The sequence below is a fragment of the Diabrotica undecimpunctata genome, unplaced genomic scaffold (genome assembly GCF_040954645.1).
Source record: "Diabrotica undecimpunctata isolate CICGRU unplaced genomic scaffold, icDiaUnde3 ctg00000258.1, whole genome shotgun sequence".
NCBI classification, from domain to species: domain Eukaryota; kingdom Metazoa; phylum Arthropoda; class Insecta; order Coleoptera; family Chrysomelidae; genus Diabrotica; species Diabrotica undecimpunctata.
Genome location: NW_027311911.1, coordinates 35,670 through 60,149, shown reverse-complemented (window position 1 = coordinate 60,149; position 24,480 = coordinate 35,670). Strand labels below are relative to the sequence as shown.

Sequence of the window (24,480 nt, the reverse complement as noted above, 5' to 3'; positions counted from 1 at the left end):
TGTGTAATCAACAGGAGCAGATCTATATGATATTACTTTTGAAAATATAGACTAAGTATATATATATTTAGTTTCATTTTAAGACACGTTAGTGGAGCCTTATCCATTTAGCCTGAGATTTCATGACATCAATAGATAAATAAATTTATATTTCTAGTAATTTGTAAATTGATAACCCAAAAACATAACCTATACGTTCCCTGAAGTTACTGCAGGAATTAGTAACCGTTTTTTTGGACTCTCATCCTTTTAGCCCTGCGCTCTTTAAATGGATTCAGTTTGCCTATAGATTCATCAATATTTGTGAGTTACTGTTTAGTTAATTGTGGCCTTCATAAAATTAGACATATTTAGGAATATTATACTGAAATACAACTAGATTTATTTGGAGCTGACATTAAACAGAGTATAGGGTGCGTTTATCAGAACCGGACTGCATTATTATTTTATAGCAAATATAAACTACCGTGTATTATAATCATTTATATTATTATGATGAAATAATGAATGATGATGATGATATTATGATGAACACTCAAATATTTAACATTAATATTCAAATAGATATAAAAGTAAAAATACATTATAAATCTAAATCAGTCTGTATTCAATGTTAAACAAACTCCTTGTAGAACCCAGTGGCTAATATGGTCGGTAGTTCTTAAATCAGCTTCGAAAACTAATCCTACACCCATAGCGTTTCTTCGTTGGGAAGTCGTATAGACAGGTGTTCTAAAAGTATTCTGCAACTTAAGTCTGTAGGTTTCGATGGGGACTACAGCCAAAACTGGCAGCTTCTCGATCAATACCTTGGGTGCTGATTGTTTGAGGCAATTGTTTTCGACATCCCAGGAAGCTCCTTCCAGGTAAAGTCCGTGGACAAGGCAATTTCCCTAAAAAAGTACAACTATTAGTAATCCTTGTTTGACGCTATGACCTTGTAGAGATTTTCTAACGGCTCTTGATCTGAAAGTCAAAGCGTTCCGTAAATATTGTTTTATTTTATTTTTTTTATATTTGTATATACTAGTATGTTCAGAAATTTTCATCTATTTATTTATTATACCTGTAGAAAGTTTACAACGGTCTTTATATGTGAGTGAAACATGGACATGGACAAAACACGAAACAAACATAACAGCTACGGAAATGAAATATTTTGGAAGGATTTCTGGAAAGACCAAAATGAATAAATCCAGAAATAAATAAAGTAGAAAAGAACTAAATTAAGAACCTCTACTGGAAAAAATAAATAATAAAAAGATAATAGAAGCAAAGAGAACAAAAACTAAAGAAAAAAGGCAAACCAAAGAAAAATGGATATATAGAATAAACGAAATTTGACAGAAAAAAAGAAAGTCAATTGAAGACATGAGAGTAATAAGTGCAGGAACACTGGGAGAACTATATAAGTAACAAACATTTAAATAATCCGATGCTGCAAGATATAAGGATTCGCGCGAAGAATAAAATGCGCCGATATATTTGACTATGAGGTAATATAGGGATAATTTTTGTCGTGTTTAAACTTCTATTAAACCCTTTAATAAATCAACAGTCAAAGAATAATCAAACAAATTTAAAAAAATTTACTTACTTGTTGGGGTCGAAGAACAACATCAGCTGGATCTACGTGTTCGGTTACAGAAGTATACAAGGTAGATCTATCCAATGGCCAGTTATGTAACCGACAAGATATTTGCACTAAAGCAGCTAAATAAGTTTCAGGAATGTGTAAACCAGATATCCAGAGTACTGTAGGTTCACCTGTTGTAGACTGAAACAAAATTATTTCCATTTTTAGATGAACCTTTCAACTTCTACAACTTTTACTGTCAGCAATTGACTTATTGTGGTGTAGGACCCACATTTAATTTTGGCCTGTTTTGGAAGCATTTGATATTTAAAATATATTAAAACCATCAACATTTGTATACATTTTCTGAAAATATTAATAAACTTTTACTATACTCGTTATATTTACTATATTCTTACAAACCTCCGAGGTTAGAACGTTGCACAAGTTATGCATTGCATGAATTATTATTATTATTTTTATTTAAAGGCTTACGAACAGCGTGTACTTTATGATATGCTCATGTCGCCCATGGCAGAATTATACAACAATAATAATTATAGACTGATAGTTACCCAATTAAAATACTGTTGTTGTCTTAGTTCAAAGTGTTCAAGCCACCCTGGAAGATTCTTGCAAGTTGCCGGCGCTAATTTTCTCCATGATGTAGGTAGTTGCCCGTTGAATAAAGAATAAGCCACATTGTCTAATACACTATCCATACCTATTTCACCACACAGGGCTTTATGTAGTTGTACTAATGTTTTTAGCATTGTAGCTATAAGCTTATTAAATCTAAAAAAAAATAAATTAAATGAAAATATAAAATTTTTGAAGCACAAAAAAGTATATAGTATATATAGTATATATATATATATATATATATATATATATATATATATATATATATATATATATATATATATATATATATATATATATATATATATATATATATATATATATATATATATATATATATATATATATATAGTGTGTAAAAGCCAAATGGAATAAATTCATTATTTAGGTTACTGTACATATTTATAAAAAATCCCAAAATACGTCAAATTTAAATTATAACTTGACATTCTTTAACGTGAAAATGCAACCCCTACCTTCAACCCCCTCAGAATGACAGGTACAACCCCCAATTTTTAAAATAGGAAGTATCGGCTGGTGATATATCGTTTGAAAGGTCTTTTCATTGTCCATTTAAAAATGTTGTCGCTTTCAAGTTTATTAAGATTTATTAAGATAAAATAAATTAAAATCATGTGGTTACCGAAATTCGCTACAATACAATCAAAAACTAAAATGTAATGCAAAACATAATAAAACGTAGAACACGAAAAAGAACTATGTATGTTAATAAAGTAGATGCTCAAAATATTCGCCGCGAACGTCTTGGCAACATCCTAATCTCAAATAAAACTCTCTTCTAACATTATTTAACATAACAGGCGTGATCGACCTAATCGTAAGCGTTATTCGTTCTTTTAAGTAATTTAAATCAGAAGGTTTAGTTTTGTACACATGGCTCTTCACATATACCCATAAAAAGAAATCTAATAATGTAAGATCAGGTGATCGCGCTGGCCATTCAATCGATCCTCGCCTCCCTATCCACCGAATGGGAAATATAAATATGGTACTGCCGGACATTAAGTTGGTAATGTGGTGGTGCTCCATCCTGCTGAAACCATATCGTATTCGCTGGAACTTGAGGGTTTCCTGGATCAGGATATAAATTTGCCAACGTTGGAATGACATCATTTTGAAGTAGTGCCAAATAATTGTTGCCATTCAAGTTGCCCTCAATGAAAAAGGGACCAATGATATTGTTTTCTACAATCCCTGCCCAAACATTAACCTTTTGAGGGTATTGAGTGTGTTCTTCTCTCATCCAGTGAGGATTTTCCGTGGCCCAGTAGCGGCAATTTTGCCGATTACATGACCGTTAAGTGAAAAAGAAACACTTTTTCACTTAACATACACTCAGAGAATACACTCATCAGAAAACATAACGTCTTCTAATTGGATAATATTGTTATCCAACATGTCCATCATTTGCTCACAAAAAAAAGTTCTCCTATCTAAATCGTCTTCCATGAGCTCCTGAGTAGGTATCATCTTATAGGGATGCAATTTATTTTCTTTTAATATGTTTACTATCGATATATGGCTAGCATTGAATGTAGTGGATGCCTGTCTACTCGATGTATGTGGATTTTCCTGAAACTCAAGCAACACATCTAATTTGAGTTCATCACTCAGTGCATTGACAGCTGCTTTTTTTATCTGCCTTACATGACCAAACTCGCGAAACTGCTTCTCTATTTTACTTATTGTTCCTTGGGATATAGGCGGTAAATTAGGAAATTTCTCATGAAATAGGCGAGTTACTTCCTGTTGTGTTCGGGTGTTATCTCCGTAACCAATCATTTGTAAAACTGTTATTTTATACATTTCCGTTAATCTAACCATTTTTCAGAATTGAATTGAACGAACTTTTTACTAAAATTAAAATTTAACTATTTACTAATGCGTGTTAAAATAACGTTGCCACGGAAATTTTTTAAAGTTTTTTAATGGTTACCATCTAAAAACCACATTGCTATGGTTTTTATTCACTTTTTCATTATCAAGACCTAAACAGGAAATAAATTTTGAGTATATTTTAGCGAATTTCGGTAACCACATGATTTTAATTTATTTTATCTTAATTAATCATAATAAACTTGAAAGCGACAACATTTTTGAATGGAGAATGAAAAGACCTTTCAAACGATATATCACAAGCCTATACTTCCTATTTTAAAAATTGGGGTTTGTACCTGTCATTCTAAGGGGGTTAAAGGTAGGGAGGAATAAAGAAGTGAAGACAGAAATAAAAAAAGAAGAAAATAGCATGGAAAAAATACCTCGCAACGGGATTAGAAGAAGATAAAGAAAAATACTATAGGCAGAGACGATTGGCAAAAAAGACAGTCACACAAGCAAAAACAAAAACATGGAAAGAATTTGGAGAAGAACCTCAGGAAGAATATATAACAAATAATATAAACTTTTGGACGACAATACGACACATAAGGCAGGGAAAACGAAAGGAAATAAACGCAGTAAGAGATACTTCAAACCAAATACAAATAAGCCCAGAACAAATAGCTAGGCTATGGAAAGAATATTATGAGAAAAAATTTAATACCGAAGTGATAAAGGAAGACAATATAATCAATGAAGGCGAAGAAAACACAGAGCCAGAGCAAATAAGTAGAGAAGAAGTAATAGAAGGATTATCAAATATAAAAATAGGCAAGGCAGGTGAAGATGATGAAATTGAACCGGAAATGGTAAAATACATGGGAAAAGAAGGAATAAACTGGCTATGGAAAATATATAAAGAGGCGTGGGAAAAACAAACAATCCCTAAAGACTGGCAGAACAATATCATCGTGCCAATATACAAAAAAGGAGAACATGCAAACTACGACAACTATAGGGCAATATGTCTGTCATCGGTGTGCTTTAAAATATATACGAAAATAATAGAGAAGAGACTAAGACAAGAAGTAGAAATGGTATTGGGAGAAGAACAAATGGGATTTAGACCGGGATGACAGACAAATGACAACATATATATCATTAGAAACCTAATAGAAAGAAGCATCGATACGGGGAAAGAACTAGTGTTAGCATTCATAGACCTAAGAGCAGCATTTGACATGATAGAAAGACATATAGGGAAATGCTTGAGGAAAATTAACGTACCTAATGCATTGATAAAAAATATAGAAAGTACTTACAAAGAGGTAAAAGGAAGGGTACAAATAACAGGGGAAAGATCGGAAGCATTTAATTGAAAGAGAGGTATTAAACAAGGAGATAGTCTCAGCCCTTTGCTATTCATAATAGTAATGAACGAATTGATAAGAAACACTAGAGTCAGAACTAATCAACTACAGACAATAATAGGTTACCGCAGATTACAACCGGTAACAATAGAGTCCTTAATGTATGCAGACGACATAGTACTAATAGCAGATTCCGAGAATAAAATACAGAAACTAATGGATATATGGGTAGAACAAATAGAAGAACTTAAAATGGAGATAAACGGGGAAAAAGTAACATAATGATAATCAGCGGCAAAGGAGATAAGGAAGATAATTAAATAAAGATAAAATGTAAAAACTCAGAATTGGAAATAGTAACAACTCACGAATACCTGGGAAGTATAATAACTAAAAATGGAAAAATAGACTGGGAAATAACAAATAGAGCAAAGAAATCAAACAAGTTATATTATGCATTAGCCCCAATAATGGATAATGGGAAAAAAAAACTTGCACGAGAAACAAGAATAAAAATATATAACACAATAGTAATACCGACTGTGCTCTATGCAAGTGAAAACTGGACAATTCTGGAAAATTCTGGAAAAACATAAGAGCAGGATAAACGCAATGGAGATGAGACATCTAAGAAGGATAGTTGGAAAGACAAAATGGGATAGATTAAGCAACGAGACTATTAGGAGAATGGCCAACCAGGAACCGATAATGAACAAAATAGCAAAGAGACAAATGAACTGGTATGGGCATCTGATGAGGATGCATTCCGATAGAATAACAAGAAAAATTTATGAAGCAAAAAACATCGGAAAAAGAAAAAGAGGCAGACCAAGAAAAAAATGGATACAGCAAGTAGTAGAGGCGGGAAATCTTAAACAAAAATCACTCGAGGAATTGAAAATAATGGCAGGAAACAGAAAAGAATGGAAGAGGTGGGTAAATGGAAATTAAAATAGATAGCCCAAATCCGACACCCTGTAAAAGAAAGGGGAGAAAGAAAGAAAGAAAGAAAGAAAGATATATATATATATATATATATATATATATATATATATATATATATATATATATGAGATATATATATATGAGATATACGTACATACATCTCGAAATGAGATATACGTACTTGAGTTTTTGTAGTTTTTTATTTTGATACTGATTTTCCCATTTTTTTACTGACATTGTACTCAAAATTGTTCTGAAGCTATTTGCTTGTGGCATTTTAAATTAATTACTATTTAAATGGGAATAAGCCACAATTAAAGGTTAAAATACGTTTATTGACGTTTCAATTTCCACTTCGGAAATCGTTCTCAAAATACAAACATTAGTGAATATTGTTCTGAAGCTATTTTCTTGTGGCATTTTAAATTAATTACTATTTAAATGGGAATAAGCCACAATTAAAGGTTAAAATACGTTTATTGACGTTTCAATTTTTAAAATTCAAATATTTTAAGCATTCACCTTGTGAATTGTTTATCCAGAGAGCAATCACCATCATAGAAGAAATACATTAAAATTAGCTTATTTCGTAGGGACATAATGAAGAATTAGAACCGAAAGGCGCAGGACGCTAAAAACCGGTCATTATATTGTAGCATTTTTAACTCACCCTGTAAATAATAAGAACTGAAAATAGTTCATAACCTTTTTTTGTTTTTAAGATTATCAATCTAAACAACTTTAAAGTCTGTTTAAAATATTTAAAATTTTTACAATTTACTAATGTTTGTATTTTGAGAACGATTTCCGAAGTGGAAATTGAAACGCCAATAAACATATTTTAACCTTTAATTGTGGCTTATTCCCATTTAAATAGTAATGAATTGTACTCAAATGCGACAAAAAAACAAACAACTCTTCTAGGCTGGACCCCACACATTCTAAATCTTCGATCATTTTCAGGAAGTGTCACGGTGACAATATTCATTCTCCCACGAGAAAGGATGAAAAAATTCTTAAGTGGAAGTTTATTTATTTTATGCGTAAATAGTCCATGTGAGAACTTAGCATTTTATTTCAAACCCTCTATACGCGAACCAGAGATAAAAAGAGTGCCAAGTGAAAAAATTAATATTTCTTCTCGAAAGAGCAGCTGCTAATTATAAACAGACTTTAAAGTTGTTTAGATTGATAATCTTAAAAACAAAAAAAGGTTATGAACTATTTTCAGTTCTTATTATTTACAGGGTGAGTTAAAAATGCTACAATATAATGTCCGATTTTTAGCGTCCTGCGCCTTTCGGTTCTAATTCTTCATCTATGTCTATCCACCCAGTCTGCTGGTCGTAGATCTTTCTTAGACATGGCCTTTTAAATTTCATTAAGCCATGTTGTTTTCGCTCTTCTCCATTTTTTTTTTTTTCGCTCAGGTTGTTGTCGATCCAATATTATCTTGGGTAGGCAATGGTCTATCATTCTCTGTACATGTCCGTACGAAATAAGCTAATTTTAATGTATTTCTTCTATGATGGTGATTGCTCTCTGGATAAACAATTCACAAGGTGAATGCTTAAATGTTTCTGGACTGAATATAGAAAATATTTGTTTCTCTCATGGTCAATTTTACCTAATATGCTGATATGTAGGCAAATTATTCACTTTGTTTATTCTCGAGTCTGGCAACAAATCGAAAAATATAGTATATTACAAGATCCTTCAATAAAAATATTTGAAAAAAGTCCAATCCATTTGGCAAATGATTACTTTTTTGCTACGTTAATTAGCTTTTTTAAAATTCTATTGAGCTTAATTTGATCTTAATATATAAAAGTTGATATTATTCAGCTAATAATTGAACAAAACATTTATTAATTTTAATATATAATGGAATATATAAAGTTGGCCGGATCAGCTAGTATCATAAAAAACATACCGATTAAATTATAAAAATTGTACCTTTCTAGCTCCTGAAGGAGCACTACTACTGTTGGCGACATCATTCTTTGAAAATATCGTCGTACTTTCCATATTTCGTATTCTTCAGGTATTTTTTTAATGATATCTTGGGCAACGTTATCTATAAATTCTTCCCTGCTAATACCAACGCCAGTTGTTGCTAAAAAATGATACAATATTGATATATATATATATATATATATATATATATATATATATATATATATATATATATATATATATATATATATATATATATATGTATGTATATATATATATATATATATATATATAGATATATATATATATGTATGTATATATATATATATATATATATATACATAGGATATAATGTACACAGATATAAAATCATATTTTCAGCGAATAGACAAAGATAACAATCATATTTCCCCTTGGTCTTGCCTCCACATTCCTCATGCACGCCCATTAGTGAACGCCAGACGATATTTCCGATGCATCTTATACGTAAGAAACAGCGGCATTCGCATTTTTATTTGACGAAATTGCAACCTAATTTCTAATAAAACAAGATAATTTTGGCAACATCGATTCGTCCTTTCTCTTCATGGTAAACTACATACGAGACAGGCCGAACGCTATGCTATGTATTTCTTTTTGAAGGTAACCGCGTAAGTGTAAAGATAAAAATTTTATATGCCGACTGTTTATACAACAGAAGAACGGTTACAAATTATAAAATGGTACTTTGGGGGCAATTCAGTACAAGGAACTATTAATTTATTTATTATCGCTTTTGAAAATAGGCCAATACCTATAGAAAAAACTGTATTGGCCATTATTCATTAATTTGAAAAGTTTGGCTGTACTAATAGCAGATGTAAAAAGAAAGAAAGAACAAATTGCCAATGAAGTTGATTTGAATGCAAAAACAGTGAGGAATATTTTGAAAACAAACAACTACCATTCTTATAAAGTGCAGACAACTTAAAAAATATTTCCTGATAATCAATTTAAACGGATGCAATTTTGAGAAATTATGATGGAAAAATGCCATGTAATTAATAATTTTTTGAAAATATTTTGTGTACAGATAAGTCCTCCATCACAATTCACAAGAAACATAATCCATTTGTTGTACGTTATTGGTCTCAGGAGAATAATCTTGAATGTTTGGACTGGAACTTTGGGAGACCATATTATTGGTCCTTTTTTCATTGGAGGCAATTTAAACGCAGTCAAATATCTCCAATTAATGCAAAATCAAATTATTCCTGCACTTTAACGTCTTCAAATTAATGAAATTTGGTTTCAACAAGATGGCTGTCCTGCACATAATGCAAAATCCGTTAGAGACTATTTAGCGTTAATTTTTGCTGAACGTGTCAATAGTACAGACGGTACAATAAAATGGCCCCGTCGGTCACCCGACTTAGTTCCCCTAGATTTTTATTTTTGGGGGATGCTAAAAACGAAATTGTACAGTCATGTACAAGTACAATCATGTAATCCAACTTAGCCAAAACATATCGGCAGATGAACTCAACGCCATGGGAAATGCGTTGTATAATAGATTTGGTTACTGTTTGGAATTCTTTTTAATTTAAACTGTAGTGTTGGAGTTATTTTTTATTGGATTTAATTTTTATAGCACAAATTTTATATATTTATACTAATTTCACCTTATTTTGTTTCTAATCTGTAACTAATTTTTATTTTCACACCTACTATCTCCAAAAAATCTAAATGAAAATATGGTTTCAAAGATTATTTGGAAAGTACCAAATAATATCTTATTTTTAATTAAAAGACATAATTTTCCATCCAGTTTAAATCTAATATAATACACCTATTCCTTACTAATACTTTACTAGTACTGTCTTTATTTATTATGCTTTCTGAAAGACCAACCCACGAACCCATGCAATAAGTATGGCATACCAAACTAGTTCTGTTCTGCTCGTTACCACAGTTTTAAATTCAAAGTATCGTTACTTTGACGACGCGACGTTACCAAATAATTTTGTATGAAGCTTTTTTTATTGTAACGTCCTAATGTAGTTTATTATTTTTATTGGGAATAAAGCACAATGTGACTTTAAAATAGGCTTATTTTGACGTTTAGATTTCCAATTCGGAAATCGTACTTAAAAAGTGCTATCGTGTGCTATAAATCGTGCTAAAAAGACAACAGGTCAAATAAAACCATTAAGTTTGGCAACGTTGAACTTTCCCCCCTCTCCCCTTCCTCTTCTTTTCTGTATAATATATATATATATATATATATATATATATATATATATATATATATATATATATATATATATACATATATATATATATATATATATATATACATATATATATATATATATATATATATATATATACACATATATATATATATATATATATATATATATATATATATATATATATATATATATATATATATATATATAATAGGTGGTAGATGAAGCATAGCGCTGGCCCTGTTACATTCTTTGTATACCATAGGCCCAAGAAATAGCACATTATCCTGTTATAATCCCAAAGCCACACTAGTATTAAATTAGTCACGGAGTTTGTAACAAATTACTGAACCAATGCGATATTATTGTTAGACTGAAATATGACAAATGTAGCGCTCCTGAACAAACAATCAACCACATCGCCTTATAATCTTCAGCTACCAATTTCGCAGGAAGGCTACAAGAAATTTACCAACTTATTTTCATATGTTCTATGTTTATATATGTACTAGCTATCCGGCTCACATTTCCTATAAAAGGAAAAATTCACTCATCCCAGATACCTGTGGCATCAAAAGTATTGAGCTCTGGTCGGAATTTTTCCGTATTATTGAGACGTAGATAACTTGGTACCTCCTAAAGTATCTTCCAAAAATTTCCTTATACTTCTGGATGTTGAGAATAGCATCGCTTTCTGCACGGTCTTATAGAGAAGTTTATTAAGACCCGGCTGTTTTATGTTCTCTTCTGCTAAGAGGCTCTTCAGAATGACTGCAGTAGTAGAGAGAATAATAGGCACCTTTTGGGTATTTTCCAAATCTCTATTATCTTCTTATTTGATTTCCATATGTTTGTACTGGGCGTATTTTTCGTTATATTTAAGACGCAGATTATTATTGTTAGGTATCGCCATATCCATTCGTGTTGTTTTCCTAGTAAGTATATTAACTAGTATAAAATCCGGTCACGATTAAAGCTGTCGTTTTCAAGCATTCTGTCAGGGATGTTTTGATAATGGGGCAGATGTTCGGTTTGTAGAAGTCCCATTTTGCTAGCTAGTTCTTGGTAGATAATCTCTCCTACTGAGTTATGGCGTTATTTATAATCAGCTGGACAAATTTCTAGCAGTCCCTGGTAAAATGGATTGTTTTTTGAGCTTGACATTTATACCGGCATTTGTTGTTTTGGACCTAAGGATCTTTGATAATATATCGTAAGTACTTTTCAGTTGTCTTGTACTTCCCGGTACTCCGGAAATACTAGACCAAGTCAGGAAGAGAACAAATGATCTTCCTGACGTGCGAAACTATCTAAAAATTAAGGCCTCTCCAGGGTGCATCGGTAGCCACAAAAGATTGATCTGCAGTCAAGCCACGGAACCATTAAATAAGTGCACATATTTATGAATCTACTAAAAAAATATCCGAACAACCCTAAACCGATAAAAGACTGATTTAGGGGTATTCTAGACTATTGCATTAGATATAGTCTATGCAACAAATGCAACATATTAGAAAATGACTACAAGAATTATCCACAGAGACGGTGGAGAAGCATAATCCCCCAGGCCCCTCAGACTGGGGAGTCTCGAGTGATTCGGTACTTACGTTGACTTCCGGAGGAACATCCAGCATAATTGACCGTAGAGCCTATACAGGCAGACGGGCATTGCAATAGGGAATCCCGACATGTCTCAGATTAACGTTAAGGTTGCCATACTAGATAACACGTATCTGACGATGATCCACACCATCCAGCGGCTGTACAGGGATAAATTCCCTGAAGTAGCCTGCCTGGAGGACGACTTTGAAGTGTTGGAGCAGTCTATCACAATAAGAAAAGGTGCGGACAGACGCACTAAAACTCATAACAAATAACAGGGTACACGTGTATACAACCGCTACTAGAGAAGAAATCACACAATTTAACTAACTATATAATATGATGAACAGAGGTAAGTAAATGTTTTATAATTTGATTAACCTTGTGGGATCGGAAAATATTCGTTAAATGCGTACACCTATTTTTTTATTATTTAATCGTGCAAACTGTACATAAATTTTACTATAGCGATAAATAAATAATAATAAACTTAAATAGAGGATAAATAAAAATGTTTGAGAAAAACGTAAAATTATAGTTTTTGAATGTATTTTATGATTTGAATGTTCTTTTTTTGTTTTTCTTGTAATTACCAATCGCAACTTGACTTCTTTCGCACCACCCTACTGTTGAATAAGTTTGAGTAGTAATTTTAAAGTGTGGCTGAGTTTAATTAATCGGTAATCATCGCAAGATTTAGGATTATTTTTCTTGGGTAAGGGTAAAAGGATATTTTAACCATTTATCAGGAATTTGACGTGGTGGTATATTTTATTTAGACTTAGGAATAATTTATTTGGACTTTTAATATTTTCTTCATTCAGAATTTTTAATATTTCTACTGGAATTTTATCAGTACCTGGCGCTTTACCACTTTTTGAGTTTTTAATTGCCCCTTTCACCTCTGATATTGGAATTTGTATATTAAAATATAGTTGGTAATGTTGCATTTATTTCTTCCCTATTATCTGTAAATAAGTTCTTGATGTATTTCTTCTAAGTTTGTTGTGTTTTTTCTTCTGATAATTGGAGATCTCCATTGGAGTTTCTTATAACTTGTGATATTCTCTTACGTGTATTACTAAGTTCTTTTAGTTTTCTATGTAGGATATATGTTAGATAGGAAACATGACGTTTTATATTAAATTCTTCCATTTCTTTGCAACTTTCATCCATTAGCTTTATTGATCTTCATTTGCTTAAATTTCTCTTTATTTGTGTTACTGTATTTTCTTTTTTCTTCTATAGCTTTATAATGGCTGGTCTCATCCAGTATTTTTTGGCAATTGGTTAGTTTCTACCCACAAACGTTCCGCCAGCGTTAAGTACTAACACCTTCATTTCTTTCCAGCCACCGTTAATCTTTTTTTTAAGAATATCAGCCAAGTTAGAAAAAGGGCATGTTAACTTGCAAAAGGATTACTACAGTAGCAATGCGACCAATTTGTGGCATTAGAGTTAGAAGACCCAGGGCAACGACTAACAATAACCACGTGAAAAGCTTCAGCTACCTGAGGAGAGGTACCTTCTAACTTGGATGCACCGTACTCATGATGACCAAATAGTCAGAAACACATTTTACAACACAACATTTAATTAAATTTGTTTAACCCTACCTTGGACTATGCTCTGTAGTTAGCGCCTGCAAAAATTTAATTAAATAATTAATTATTCACTCATAACTTACATGTTTGAGGTTGTAAATCAATTAAAATATTCCACATTTCTTTAGTAGCTTTTGTGTAATAGCCTATTTCAGCATTTGCGTGCAAACCAAACACTTCAGGGCTGTTTGTAAGAGGTAGTTCATCAATAAATGCTAAAAAAAAACATTCGTTATAATATGTATCTTTAAACAATTATTTGGAATTTGGAAAATAAATTTTGTATATTAGCTACCGATATATTCTTCTTTCATCCCATCAGGTGGGACGGTATAGTCCACAGTGTTATCGTGATAAAAGTGAAATGGTTGAAATGTATCAAATAGAAAATCTCCCATATATTCATCCATATAAGTTTTTACAATTCTCCTATCGAAATCATCTATGACTCTTCCTCCGTACATAACCTACAAAAATATATAAATGCAAGTACATTTGCTCGTCGAAGAACTATAGTGAAGATAAAAAGTAATGATCTAGAATTGATTACCTCTAAAGGCATAGTACGGATAAGTTACGATTTTTATATATACCTATGTGTCTGTGTATCCAGAGTCGAAGCTTAAAAAATCAAGTAGCGGATAAATAAATTTAACATTTAGATTATAATGTTGATATTAAGAAAGATACAGGGTGTTAAAGTATAAATTTAAAATTTTATTTTTCGCTATAATTTTTATGTTTGTAAACATTTATGTATAAAAATTCAAAACTGGGTGCTCTTGAGGATATAAAATTATAATTTGATGCACAATTTATTATAGCTAATAGAGGGTGCCACATAAGCAATATATATTTTGAATACACGTGCACTTAACTTTTTTGCTCTTTAAGTTAGCGCTGTTTTTGTTAAAACATATTAAAGATATATTATTTTAATACATAAAAGCTATACCTGTTAATAGTTTTAAAACTCAACAGTTTTCGAGATAATCGCATTTTACAAATTAGATGCATAATTACGATTTAACCCAATTACTCCAGGCAATGAAGGAAAAATAGACAAAAACATCAATACTTCTGAATTTTGGTATAAAATACCTTTAAATAAAGTTAATAGTCAACGAAATATTAAAGCAAATACATATACAGTAGGATAATTAATAATAGGATTTAACAAAATAATACGATAATAGGATTTTACATCAAACATTATGTTTTATATTAAATTAAAGTCATAATCAAAACATTGTATTTACAAACCGAATTAAAAAATGGTTAAACTAAATAACAATAAACTTTTAAATAAAATAAATATCGTGCTTTTGTAAATAGTTTGCATATTCAAATTACGAAGTAACTCGCATGGCCCTAAAAAACAGTTACCAATTATTCCATACCATACGTTAATCTTAAATTCATGTTGGAAATGCCTTTTGTCGACGAAAGAATGGTCAAGATTTTGACTGTATCGGATATTATTTGCAAATTTGCAGCATAAAGGTAAATCTGCTGGTAAAGGGTGAAAATGCTCGCGGTGTAGAAACTCAAGTTTTGCTGATTCCTAACTCTGAAGATAAACGTCGTGTATTTACTTGAGAATCATCGTCAACGCGAACCATTACTTCATCTTCTTGATTTGGCTTAACGATATTCGGTCGGCCTAAGTTGTTTTCATTAAAAATCTTTCTTTTTTCTTAATTACTCAATATTTCGCCATTTATTTAACAGCTTCTTCAGGAGTAAACTAAAACAATTTGAACATTACAAAAAATGGCGTACAAATACATTTTAAAACACTTACAGAATTTAAAAGATTTCGCAAATAAAAAATGACATTGAAGTATTTGAAAAATTGAATGTCAAGATTAAATTGTCTTAAGCACGTTCGTTACAGCTATACGATAAAAAATTAAAATTATTTCAAATGTAAAAATAAAAATAACAATAAAAGTAAAGTAAGAAGAATAATATTTCTTTGATGAATTATTAAGGTTAGTTGTTATTAAGATGAATGTTGGCTATTTTGAATATTTATAAATTTTGTTCAATATGTTACAATATATGTTACTTAACTGTCCAGTGTCCGTTTTATAATTTAACATTCATCTTAATAACAACTAACCTTAATAATTCATCAAAGAAATATTATTCTTCTTACTTTTCTTTTATTGTTATTTTTATTTTTACATTTGAAATAATTTTAATTTTTTATCGTATAGCTGTAACGAACGTGCTTAAGACAATTTAATCTTGACATTCAATTTTTCAAATACTTCAATGTCATTTTTTATTTGCGAAATCTTTTAAATTCTGTAAGTGTTTTAAAATGTATTTGTACGCCATTTTTTGTAATGTTCAAATTGTTTTAGTTTACTCCTGAAGAAGCTGTTAAATAAATGGCTAAATATTGGGTAATTAAGAAAAAAGAAAGATTTTGATTTTGAATATATATACATATATATATATATATATATATATATATATATATATATATATATATATATATATATATATATATATATATATATATATATATATATATATATATAAATAATAAAAATATATATAATATATAAGCAGTGAAAATAGTCATGGAATTTAAAAACGCAATAACTTAAATTTAATTTATTTTTAGTATTAAAAATTTTCGATAAGGGAATTTCAGTACAGTAATTTTCCTGTTTTGCTCCAAGTGCTGTTGAAATTTGAAAGGGTTTACGAAAAATTGAATTTTTAAAATATTTTTCAGCGACTTCTGGGGTTACAAACGATTTTGTGCTCCCAGTGTCTATTAGTACTTTAAGATAATGCTCAGGAAATACAATGTACGGCAATTCACTTTCGTTATTTATGAGATTTAAAAGTTCAACTTGAGTAATTATGGATTTTCCGAGGCTTTGTTCTCTAAAAAATGATTCTCATTAGTTAATTCAACTTCCTCGGTATCGCCAATATTATGTAGCTCCTCAGCTATGGTATTTTGTGGTTGACTTGAAAATGTATTATTGAACCGTCTTTGATTTCCAAAATTTGTTGGTCTAAAAGTATTTTGACTAGTGGTACTCATTGGAGTTGGGGCTTGAAATCTTTTATTTGGATTTGATTTAAAGACATTACTACTTCTGTTATTTGTAAAAATATTAGTTCCTCTGTTATTATTTGAAAAAGAGGTTGATGCTAATGGTTGTCTTGTTTGTTGAAATTGTGTGGAGTTTGTTATAGGTGGGGCTTGAATTCTTTGTCGAGGTTCATTGAATGTAAAGGATCTGTTCGTTTGAAAGTTAAGATTTGGTCTTGGATTACGATTATTTTGAAAATTTGGCTTTGTTTGCCTAGATTGTGAAGAATTATTTTCATTTAAATAAATTTGAAAATCGTTAGTTAAAATACTTAGTGCAGAATTTAAATCTTTAGGGTTTTAAGTTCGCATGAAGGTGCCAAGTGGTTCTTTTAGACCACGTAATAATACTCGTAGGGCTAAATTTCTAAAATAGTTTGATAAAATTAATAATTCTTGGTCATTAAAACGTGTAGTAATCAAAGATATTTGTAAATTCAAAAGATGTTGGACTTTATTGAAGAATTCAAAGGGAGTTTCATTATTTTGCTTTAATTCTGACATTTCTATACTAAGAGTATAAATATCTCTTTTATCAGCGTATGTATTTAGCAAGGCATCTTTAAGATCTTGCCAGGTCCTAACTACACATGCTGAAATGTTAATAGCAGCTTCACCTTTTACTTTTGCTAATATGATAGACATAAGGTATTCATTCTGAAAATCATCTGAATCAACTGTATTATAAAATTTATTAATCAATTTTTCACAGATTTCGACGAATCTAGGAAGTAATGTATTTTCTCCGTGGAAATCTGGAATCATGTCAAGATATTCCTTTTTTAATTGTGGGATTGCCATTTTTATTTTATTTTTTGAGTAAAAATTTAAATTAAAAGTACGATTATTTATTAAGGATGAATTAGAACAAAAATTATCTTTAATAGGGAATTTTGAGTCAGAATCTGAGTCTGATGAATCAGAATTAATTAGAATTTTAGGCTCTCTATACGACATAAGCACTTACCAGAGAAGAATTGTCCACTCCATGTAAGCTGGTTCACTCAGAAGGTTTGACTAGGCAGGTATCTTCGATATTCACTCGAAAAGTCCACTTAACACGATTCCTGTTATAAAGGGCTACTCAATCCACCCACAGGAATATAACACTTCCGAATTAAGGTCAATAAATCGTTGAAACGAACCGAATTTATATTCGTTAAACCCGTTTGACCATCCTACTGACTGCGCCACTCAAATTTGGGAATGCCAAAAGTCCTTTTTTAAAAAAAAGAATTTATTAGAGCTAAAACGACTAATTACAATAAAATCAGATTCTAAACTGAATAAAATATTAGTTAAAATAAAAAATATACATTTGCAATTATACAATTCACTATATTACGAAACATAGCGTCAGCACTCCTAAGTTCAATGTCTTTGACAATGTCAGCACTCCTGAGTCCATGGCCTGAATAAACCCATAGGCGTCGCTCTATAACTCCTCTTCCCCTAGATTGAAGCTCCTTGTGGGAGGTGAATTTTCGAACTGGAATCGTCTGGGTCCTGTATGTTGGACATTCTTATGTCTTCTTTTCTTTTGGTTTCTTTTCTTGTTCTTATCGTTATTTTCTTATAGATAATGTAGATGATTATTACAACGATGGCAAGATATAATATGATCGTCCAAATGCTGGGAATGTGGTAATTTTCTCTTTGTTCCATGATGGGTGTGATTCTGTTTGTGGGATTTTTTTCAAATTTTAAATTCTTCAAAGTTATTTTCATAGGTGAAACGCTTAACTCTTTAAACTTTAATTTCGGCTCGGTGATTAATATTGGTTGTCCAAAGGTTCGATCTTGGAACAACAATTCTTGGTTTCTGAAAAGGATTGTACACTGTGTATTTGCCTGTCAGTGTTTTAATTTGAATTCCTTCAGAGCATTTGAAAGTTAATTTTTCCTCCATAGGAAATATTGCCAAAAACTGGTTCATCTCTGGTATGATTTCGATGTGATTGCCTTGGATGTCTGCCTTAATATATTGACAATTACTGGAGTTTTCTTGTAAGATTATTTCCTTTTCGCATATGTGTTCTTGGTTATTTTGTAGACGGCTTGGACATTGGAAAATTTTACCATGGGTGCAGATGTCGTTGAGAGGTATTATTGTATTTTTATTTTTTAGCAAATATCTTGTATTGGGTATTATTATTGCAAATTCTGACTCAATTTGTGTGGGTATAGGTAATAAATAGTAGAGATCAAAGATGTTCTCAAAATCGATAGGAATTGTCAGAAAATATTGAATTTGGTTTTCCTCTATTTTACAGGTGATTTCCAGAATGGATTCAAAATCTAAAATATTTTCGTGTTTTAATTCAAATGGTAATTGTGTTTGTCAAATTGTGCAAATGTATGTCAAATATGTGGCATATGTGGCGCCCTCTATCAGCTATCTCAAAGTGTGTAGCAAATTATAATTTTTCATACTCAAGAGCACCCAGATGCAAATTTTTATACATAAATGTTTACAAACATGAAAGTTATAGCGAAAAATTTTAAATTCCCACTTTAACACCCTGTATCTTTCTTACTATTAACATTTTATTAAAGTAAGTTGGCTTAAATTATAATATTTACTAAGTGTAGAATCTACTGCTTCTTTTTATAAAATTAGTTAAGGACCAAACTGTATATATATAAACTAAGGTACACTCGAAGAGTGGTGGGTTTTTCGGTCAAAGTGGAGAAATAAAAGACAAAGAAGGTGGCTCGAAGAAGAAGGCAAAGTCGAAATAGAATCTGCAATGAAGTTAAAGAACAATATATGTCTGGTACAAATGAAGGACTATGGCGAAAAAATTAAGGTAATGAAAGAAAAAAGCAAACTCAGATTTCTTACTGGAGAAAAGATCTTCATCAACGATGACATGACCGAAAAAGAAAGACACATGAGGAAGGAAATCGTAAATAAAAGCAAGGAATTAAGAGCTGAAGGTAGAAATGTAAAGATAGGGTACAGAAAACTAACTGTGGATGGTATAAATTGGGTATGGGCCGGAAATGGTACTTTCAAACGAGAAAAATCTAGAAATATGGACCCAAAAAACGGCATATAGTAGTGGAAAAAGGAAAAGATGGCCCATTATGCCAACGAACCCTAGCGATGAACAGGAAAATGAGTTTGAACATAAATAGCAAAATAAAAAATAAGAATATGTACCTAAATATTGCGACATGGAATGTTCGAGGAGTATACGAGGAGGGAGCATTAATTAACCTAATAGAAGAACTAAAAAAATATAAAATACACATCTTAGCACTACAGGAAACACATTTAACTGGAAACAACGTCGAAAAGATTGGCCCATACACGTTTTATACAAGTGGAGGCAATAATAGGAATTTTGGAGTGGGTTTTCTGGTACATGAAGACGTGGAGCAGGTAAAACGATTCGTAGTAAAATCTGACAGAATGTGTGCAATTAGAATTAAAGGAAAAAATAACAAGATATCGTTGATAAATATACATGCTCCAACAGAAGAAAAAGAAGAAGAAGTGAAAGATGAATTCTATGAAGAATTAGAGTCATTTTGTGAAGAAATGCCCAGACAAGACACTAAAATTATTATAGGCGACGCCAATGCAAAGGTCGGAAGAGAAGATATATACAAAAACATAACAGGGGGTGAAAGTAAACATTTGAATACAAATGATAATGGACAGAGATTAATCACATTCGCAATTGAAAACAGGATGAAGATAATGAGTACCCATTTTAGGAGAAAAAATATATATAAAGGAACGTGGAAAATTCCGGGGTCAAATGGAACTAATCAAATAGACCACATCTTAATACAAGAGAAGTTTGCGAATTTAATAACAAATGTGAAAACGTGCAGAGGGGCTGACGTAGACTCAGATCATTTTTTGGTTAGAATTAATATGAGAGAAGCAATAATTAAAAGGCATAAACGGAAAAAGAAAGTGCAACGTAAATTTAACTTTGAAAAACTGCGAAAATTTGAGGTAAAGCAGGACTATCAAAAGGATATACAAGAAACCTACGCTAAACAGGATAGTACTACTGTGAGTAACATACAACAAAAGTTCTTGAAAATGACAAACACTATAAAGGAAGCTACGTCGAAGAACATACCAAGAGCAAAAAGATTTAGAAAAAACCACTGGTTCAATGACGAATGCAGAACAGAGTTAAAAAAAAGATCAGATTTGAGATTAAAAAGTTTACGTTCGCAAAAACAAGACGACCTAGAAAGGTATGCCGTACAACGAAAAAAAGTAAAGAGAATCCTAAGGGAGCGGAAACGAAAGTATATGGAGAATAAAATTAAGCGCATTGAAGAAAATTACAAGAAAAATGAAATAAAAATTTTTTATAAAGAAGTAAAATACATTAAAACTGGGTACCAGGGAAGAACGATGAATGTAAAAGATAAGCAAGGAAACCTGATAGTGGATGAAGACCAAATATGTGAAAGGTGGAAAGAATATTTCGAAGAGATACTAAATGACGAAGTGACTACTGAAGAAAATTGTTATGTTCCTAGACCTCAAATAGTAATAGAAGAAATACCAAAGCCCACAAGAGAAGAAATTGAAGAAATAATAAAAGATATGAAAAACCAAAAAAGTCCCGGGGAGAGCGGCATTGTGGCAGAGAACATAAAATATGGAGGAGAGTACTTAATAAACAAACTTGGTGAGCTAATACTAGAAGTATGGGATGCCGAAGAAATGCCTCAAGAATGGAATAAGTCGATTATAATTCCTATACACAAAAAGGGAGATAGAACTGAATGCACAAACTATAGAGGAATATCCTTATTAGAAGTAATGTATAAAGTACTCGCCATACTAATTAAAAAACGATTAGAAATATATATAGAGAAGAATCTAGGAGAATACCAGGGAGGATTTCGGAAAGGAAGATCAACAACCGATCAAATTTTTATGCTAAAACAAATCCTGACCAATTGCTATGAATACAACATTTCAGCACAAGTACTTTTTATTGATTACAAAGCTGCCTACGATACAATAAACAGAAACAAGTTAATAGAAACACTAAAAGAATTCCAAGTGCCAGAAAAAATAATAAGATTGGTAAAAATGACAATTAGACAAACCATTTGTGCTGTGAGATGCAACGGTACAGTCTCAGAAGAATTCGAAGTGAAAAAAGGTGTTCGCCAAGGAGACCCGTTATCTACATTGCTATTCAATATAGTTCTAGAAAAAATTGTAAGGATTAGTGGGATAAATAGGTCCGATACTATTTTATACAAGGAGCACCAATGCTTAGCATACGCTGATGATGTGGTTCTCATTGCAAGAAATGGAAAAGAACTATCAAATATAACAAAAAGACTGATTCGGGAAAGTTCTAAAATGGGACTGAAAGTTAATATTAATAAATCGAAGTACATGGAGATCTCGAGCAAAAAAGGAATAAGCACCAGGGGATCCTTTAAATTGGAGGTGGAGAATGGATCAGTTGTAGAATTCGAGAAGGTGGATGAATATATGTACTTAGGTACTCTTATTGATCAGACATGTAAAGAAGAAACTGAAATCAACCTGAGACTGACCAAGAGCAACAGGTGTGCTGGAGCCATGAGCAAAATAATTAAGGCCAAAGATATATCTCGTAATACAAAAATAAGAGTATACAAAACTATAATTAGACCCACAATGCTATACGCGGCCGAGACATGGACTATGAACAAAACCGTACAGAACACATTGGAAGCATGGGAAAGAAAGATACTTCGCAGAATATTTGGTGGAAAAGTAGTAGAAGGAGAATGGAGAAGACGAACTAATGCAGAAGTGTATCAGTTGTATGCTAACCCTACAATAACAAATGTGGTGAAAAAACGTAGACTAGAATGGCTCGGCCATCTAGAAAGAATGCAAGGTAATAGACTAGTCAAGAATATTGCTTGGAGAGTACCTGAGGGCAAAAAAAAGAGAGGAAGACCAAGAAAGAAATGGAGAGATGCAGTGATGGAAGATGTCAGAGAGATGGGAATCAGAGATTGGAAGCTGTTAGCTAAGAATAGAAAACGATGGAAATTATCCATCCAGCAATGGGCCCAAAAGGCCTGTTAACGCTGTACATACATACTTCTGTTATTTGTAAAAATATTAGTTCCTCTGTTATTATTTGAAAAAGAGGTTGATGCTAATGGTTGTCTTGTTTGTTGAAATTGTGTGGAGTTTGTTATAGGTGGGGCTTGAATTCTTTGTCGAGGTTCATTGAATGTAAAGGATCTGTTCGTCTGAAAGTTAAGATTTGGTCTTGGATTACGATTATTTTGAAAATTTGGCTTTGTTTGCCTAGATTGTGAAGAATTATTTTCATTTAAATAAATTTGAAAATCGTTAGTTAAAATACTTAGTGCAGAATTTAAATCTTTAGGGTTTTTAGTTCGCATGAAGGTGCCAAGTGGTTCTTTTAGACCACGTAATAATACTCGTAGGGCTAAATTTCTAAAATAGTTTGATAAAATTAATAATTATTGGTCATTAGAACGTGTAGTAATCAAAGATATTTGTAAATTCAAAAGATGTTGGACTTTATTGAAGAATTCAAAGGGAGTTTCATTATTTTGCTTTAATTCTGGCATTTCTATACTAAGAGTATAAATATCTCTTTTATCAGCGTATGTATTTAGCAAGGCATCTTTAAGATCTTGCCAGGTCCTAACTACACATGCTGAAATGTTAATAGCAGCTTCACCTTTTACTTTTGCTAATATGATAGACATAAGGTATTCATTCTGAAAATCATCTGAATCAACTGTATTATAAAATTTATTAATCAATTTTTCACAGATTTCGACGAATCTAGGAAGTAATGTATTTTCTCCGTGGAAATCTGGAATCATGTCAAGATATTCCTTTTTTAATTGTGGGATTGCCATTTTTATTTTATTTTTTGAGTAAAAATTTAAATTAAAAGTACGATTATTTATTAAGGATGAATTAGAACAAAAATTATCTTTAATAGGGAATTTTGAGTCAGAATCTGAGTCTGATGAATCAGAATTAATTAGAATTTTAGGCTCTCTATACGACATAAGCACTTACCAGAGAAGAATTGTCCACTCCATGTAAGCTGGTTCACTCAGAAGGTTTGACTAGGCAGGTATCTTCGATATTCACTCGAAAAGTCCACTTAACACGATTCCTGTTATAAAGGGCTACTCAATCCACCCACAGGAATATAACACTTCCGAATTAAGGTCAATAAATCGTTGAAACGAACCGAATTTATATTCGTTAAACCCGTTTGACCATCCTACTGACTGCGTCACTCAAATTTGGGAATGCCAAAAGTCCTTTTTAAAAAAAAAGAATTTATTAGAGCTAAAACGACTAATTACAATAAAATCAGATTCTAAACTGAATAAAATATTAGTTAAAATAAAAAATATACATTTGCAATTATACAATTCACTATATTACGAAACATAGCGTCAGCACTCCTAAGGTTCAATGTCTTTGACAATGTCAGCACTCCTGAGTCCATGGTCTGAATAAACCCATAGGCGTCGCTCTATAACTCCTCTTCCCCTAGATTGAAGCTCCTTGTGGGAGGTGAATTTTCGAACTGGAATC

The 24,480-nt window shown here is 31.4% G+C and overlaps 1 protein-coding gene across 1 annotated transcript in view; it reads right to left on the bottom strand.

Annotated features, from left to right (window-relative positions):
* Positions 1 to 478: 478 nt before the first annotated feature.
* LOC140431257 (dynein axonemal heavy chain 10-like) overlaps positions 479 to 24,480 on the bottom strand; it is a gene marked incomplete at its 5' end in the record, with an annotated part of 58,374 nt that continues 34,372 nt past the window's right edge. Inside the window, 6 exons of the mRNA XM_072519196.1 lie at positions 479 to 893; positions 1,598 to 1,777; positions 2,152 to 2,371; positions 8,332 to 8,491; positions 13,852 to 13,983; positions 14,064 to 14,235. Coding sequence (XP_072375297.1) covers positions 597 to 893; positions 1,598 to 1,777; positions 2,152 to 2,371; positions 8,332 to 8,491; positions 13,852 to 13,983; positions 14,064 to 14,235 — 1,161 coding nt within the window. The remainder of the gene's footprint in view (positions 894 to 1,597; positions 1,778 to 2,151; positions 2,372 to 8,331; positions 8,492 to 13,851; positions 13,984 to 14,063; positions 14,236 to 24,480) is intronic.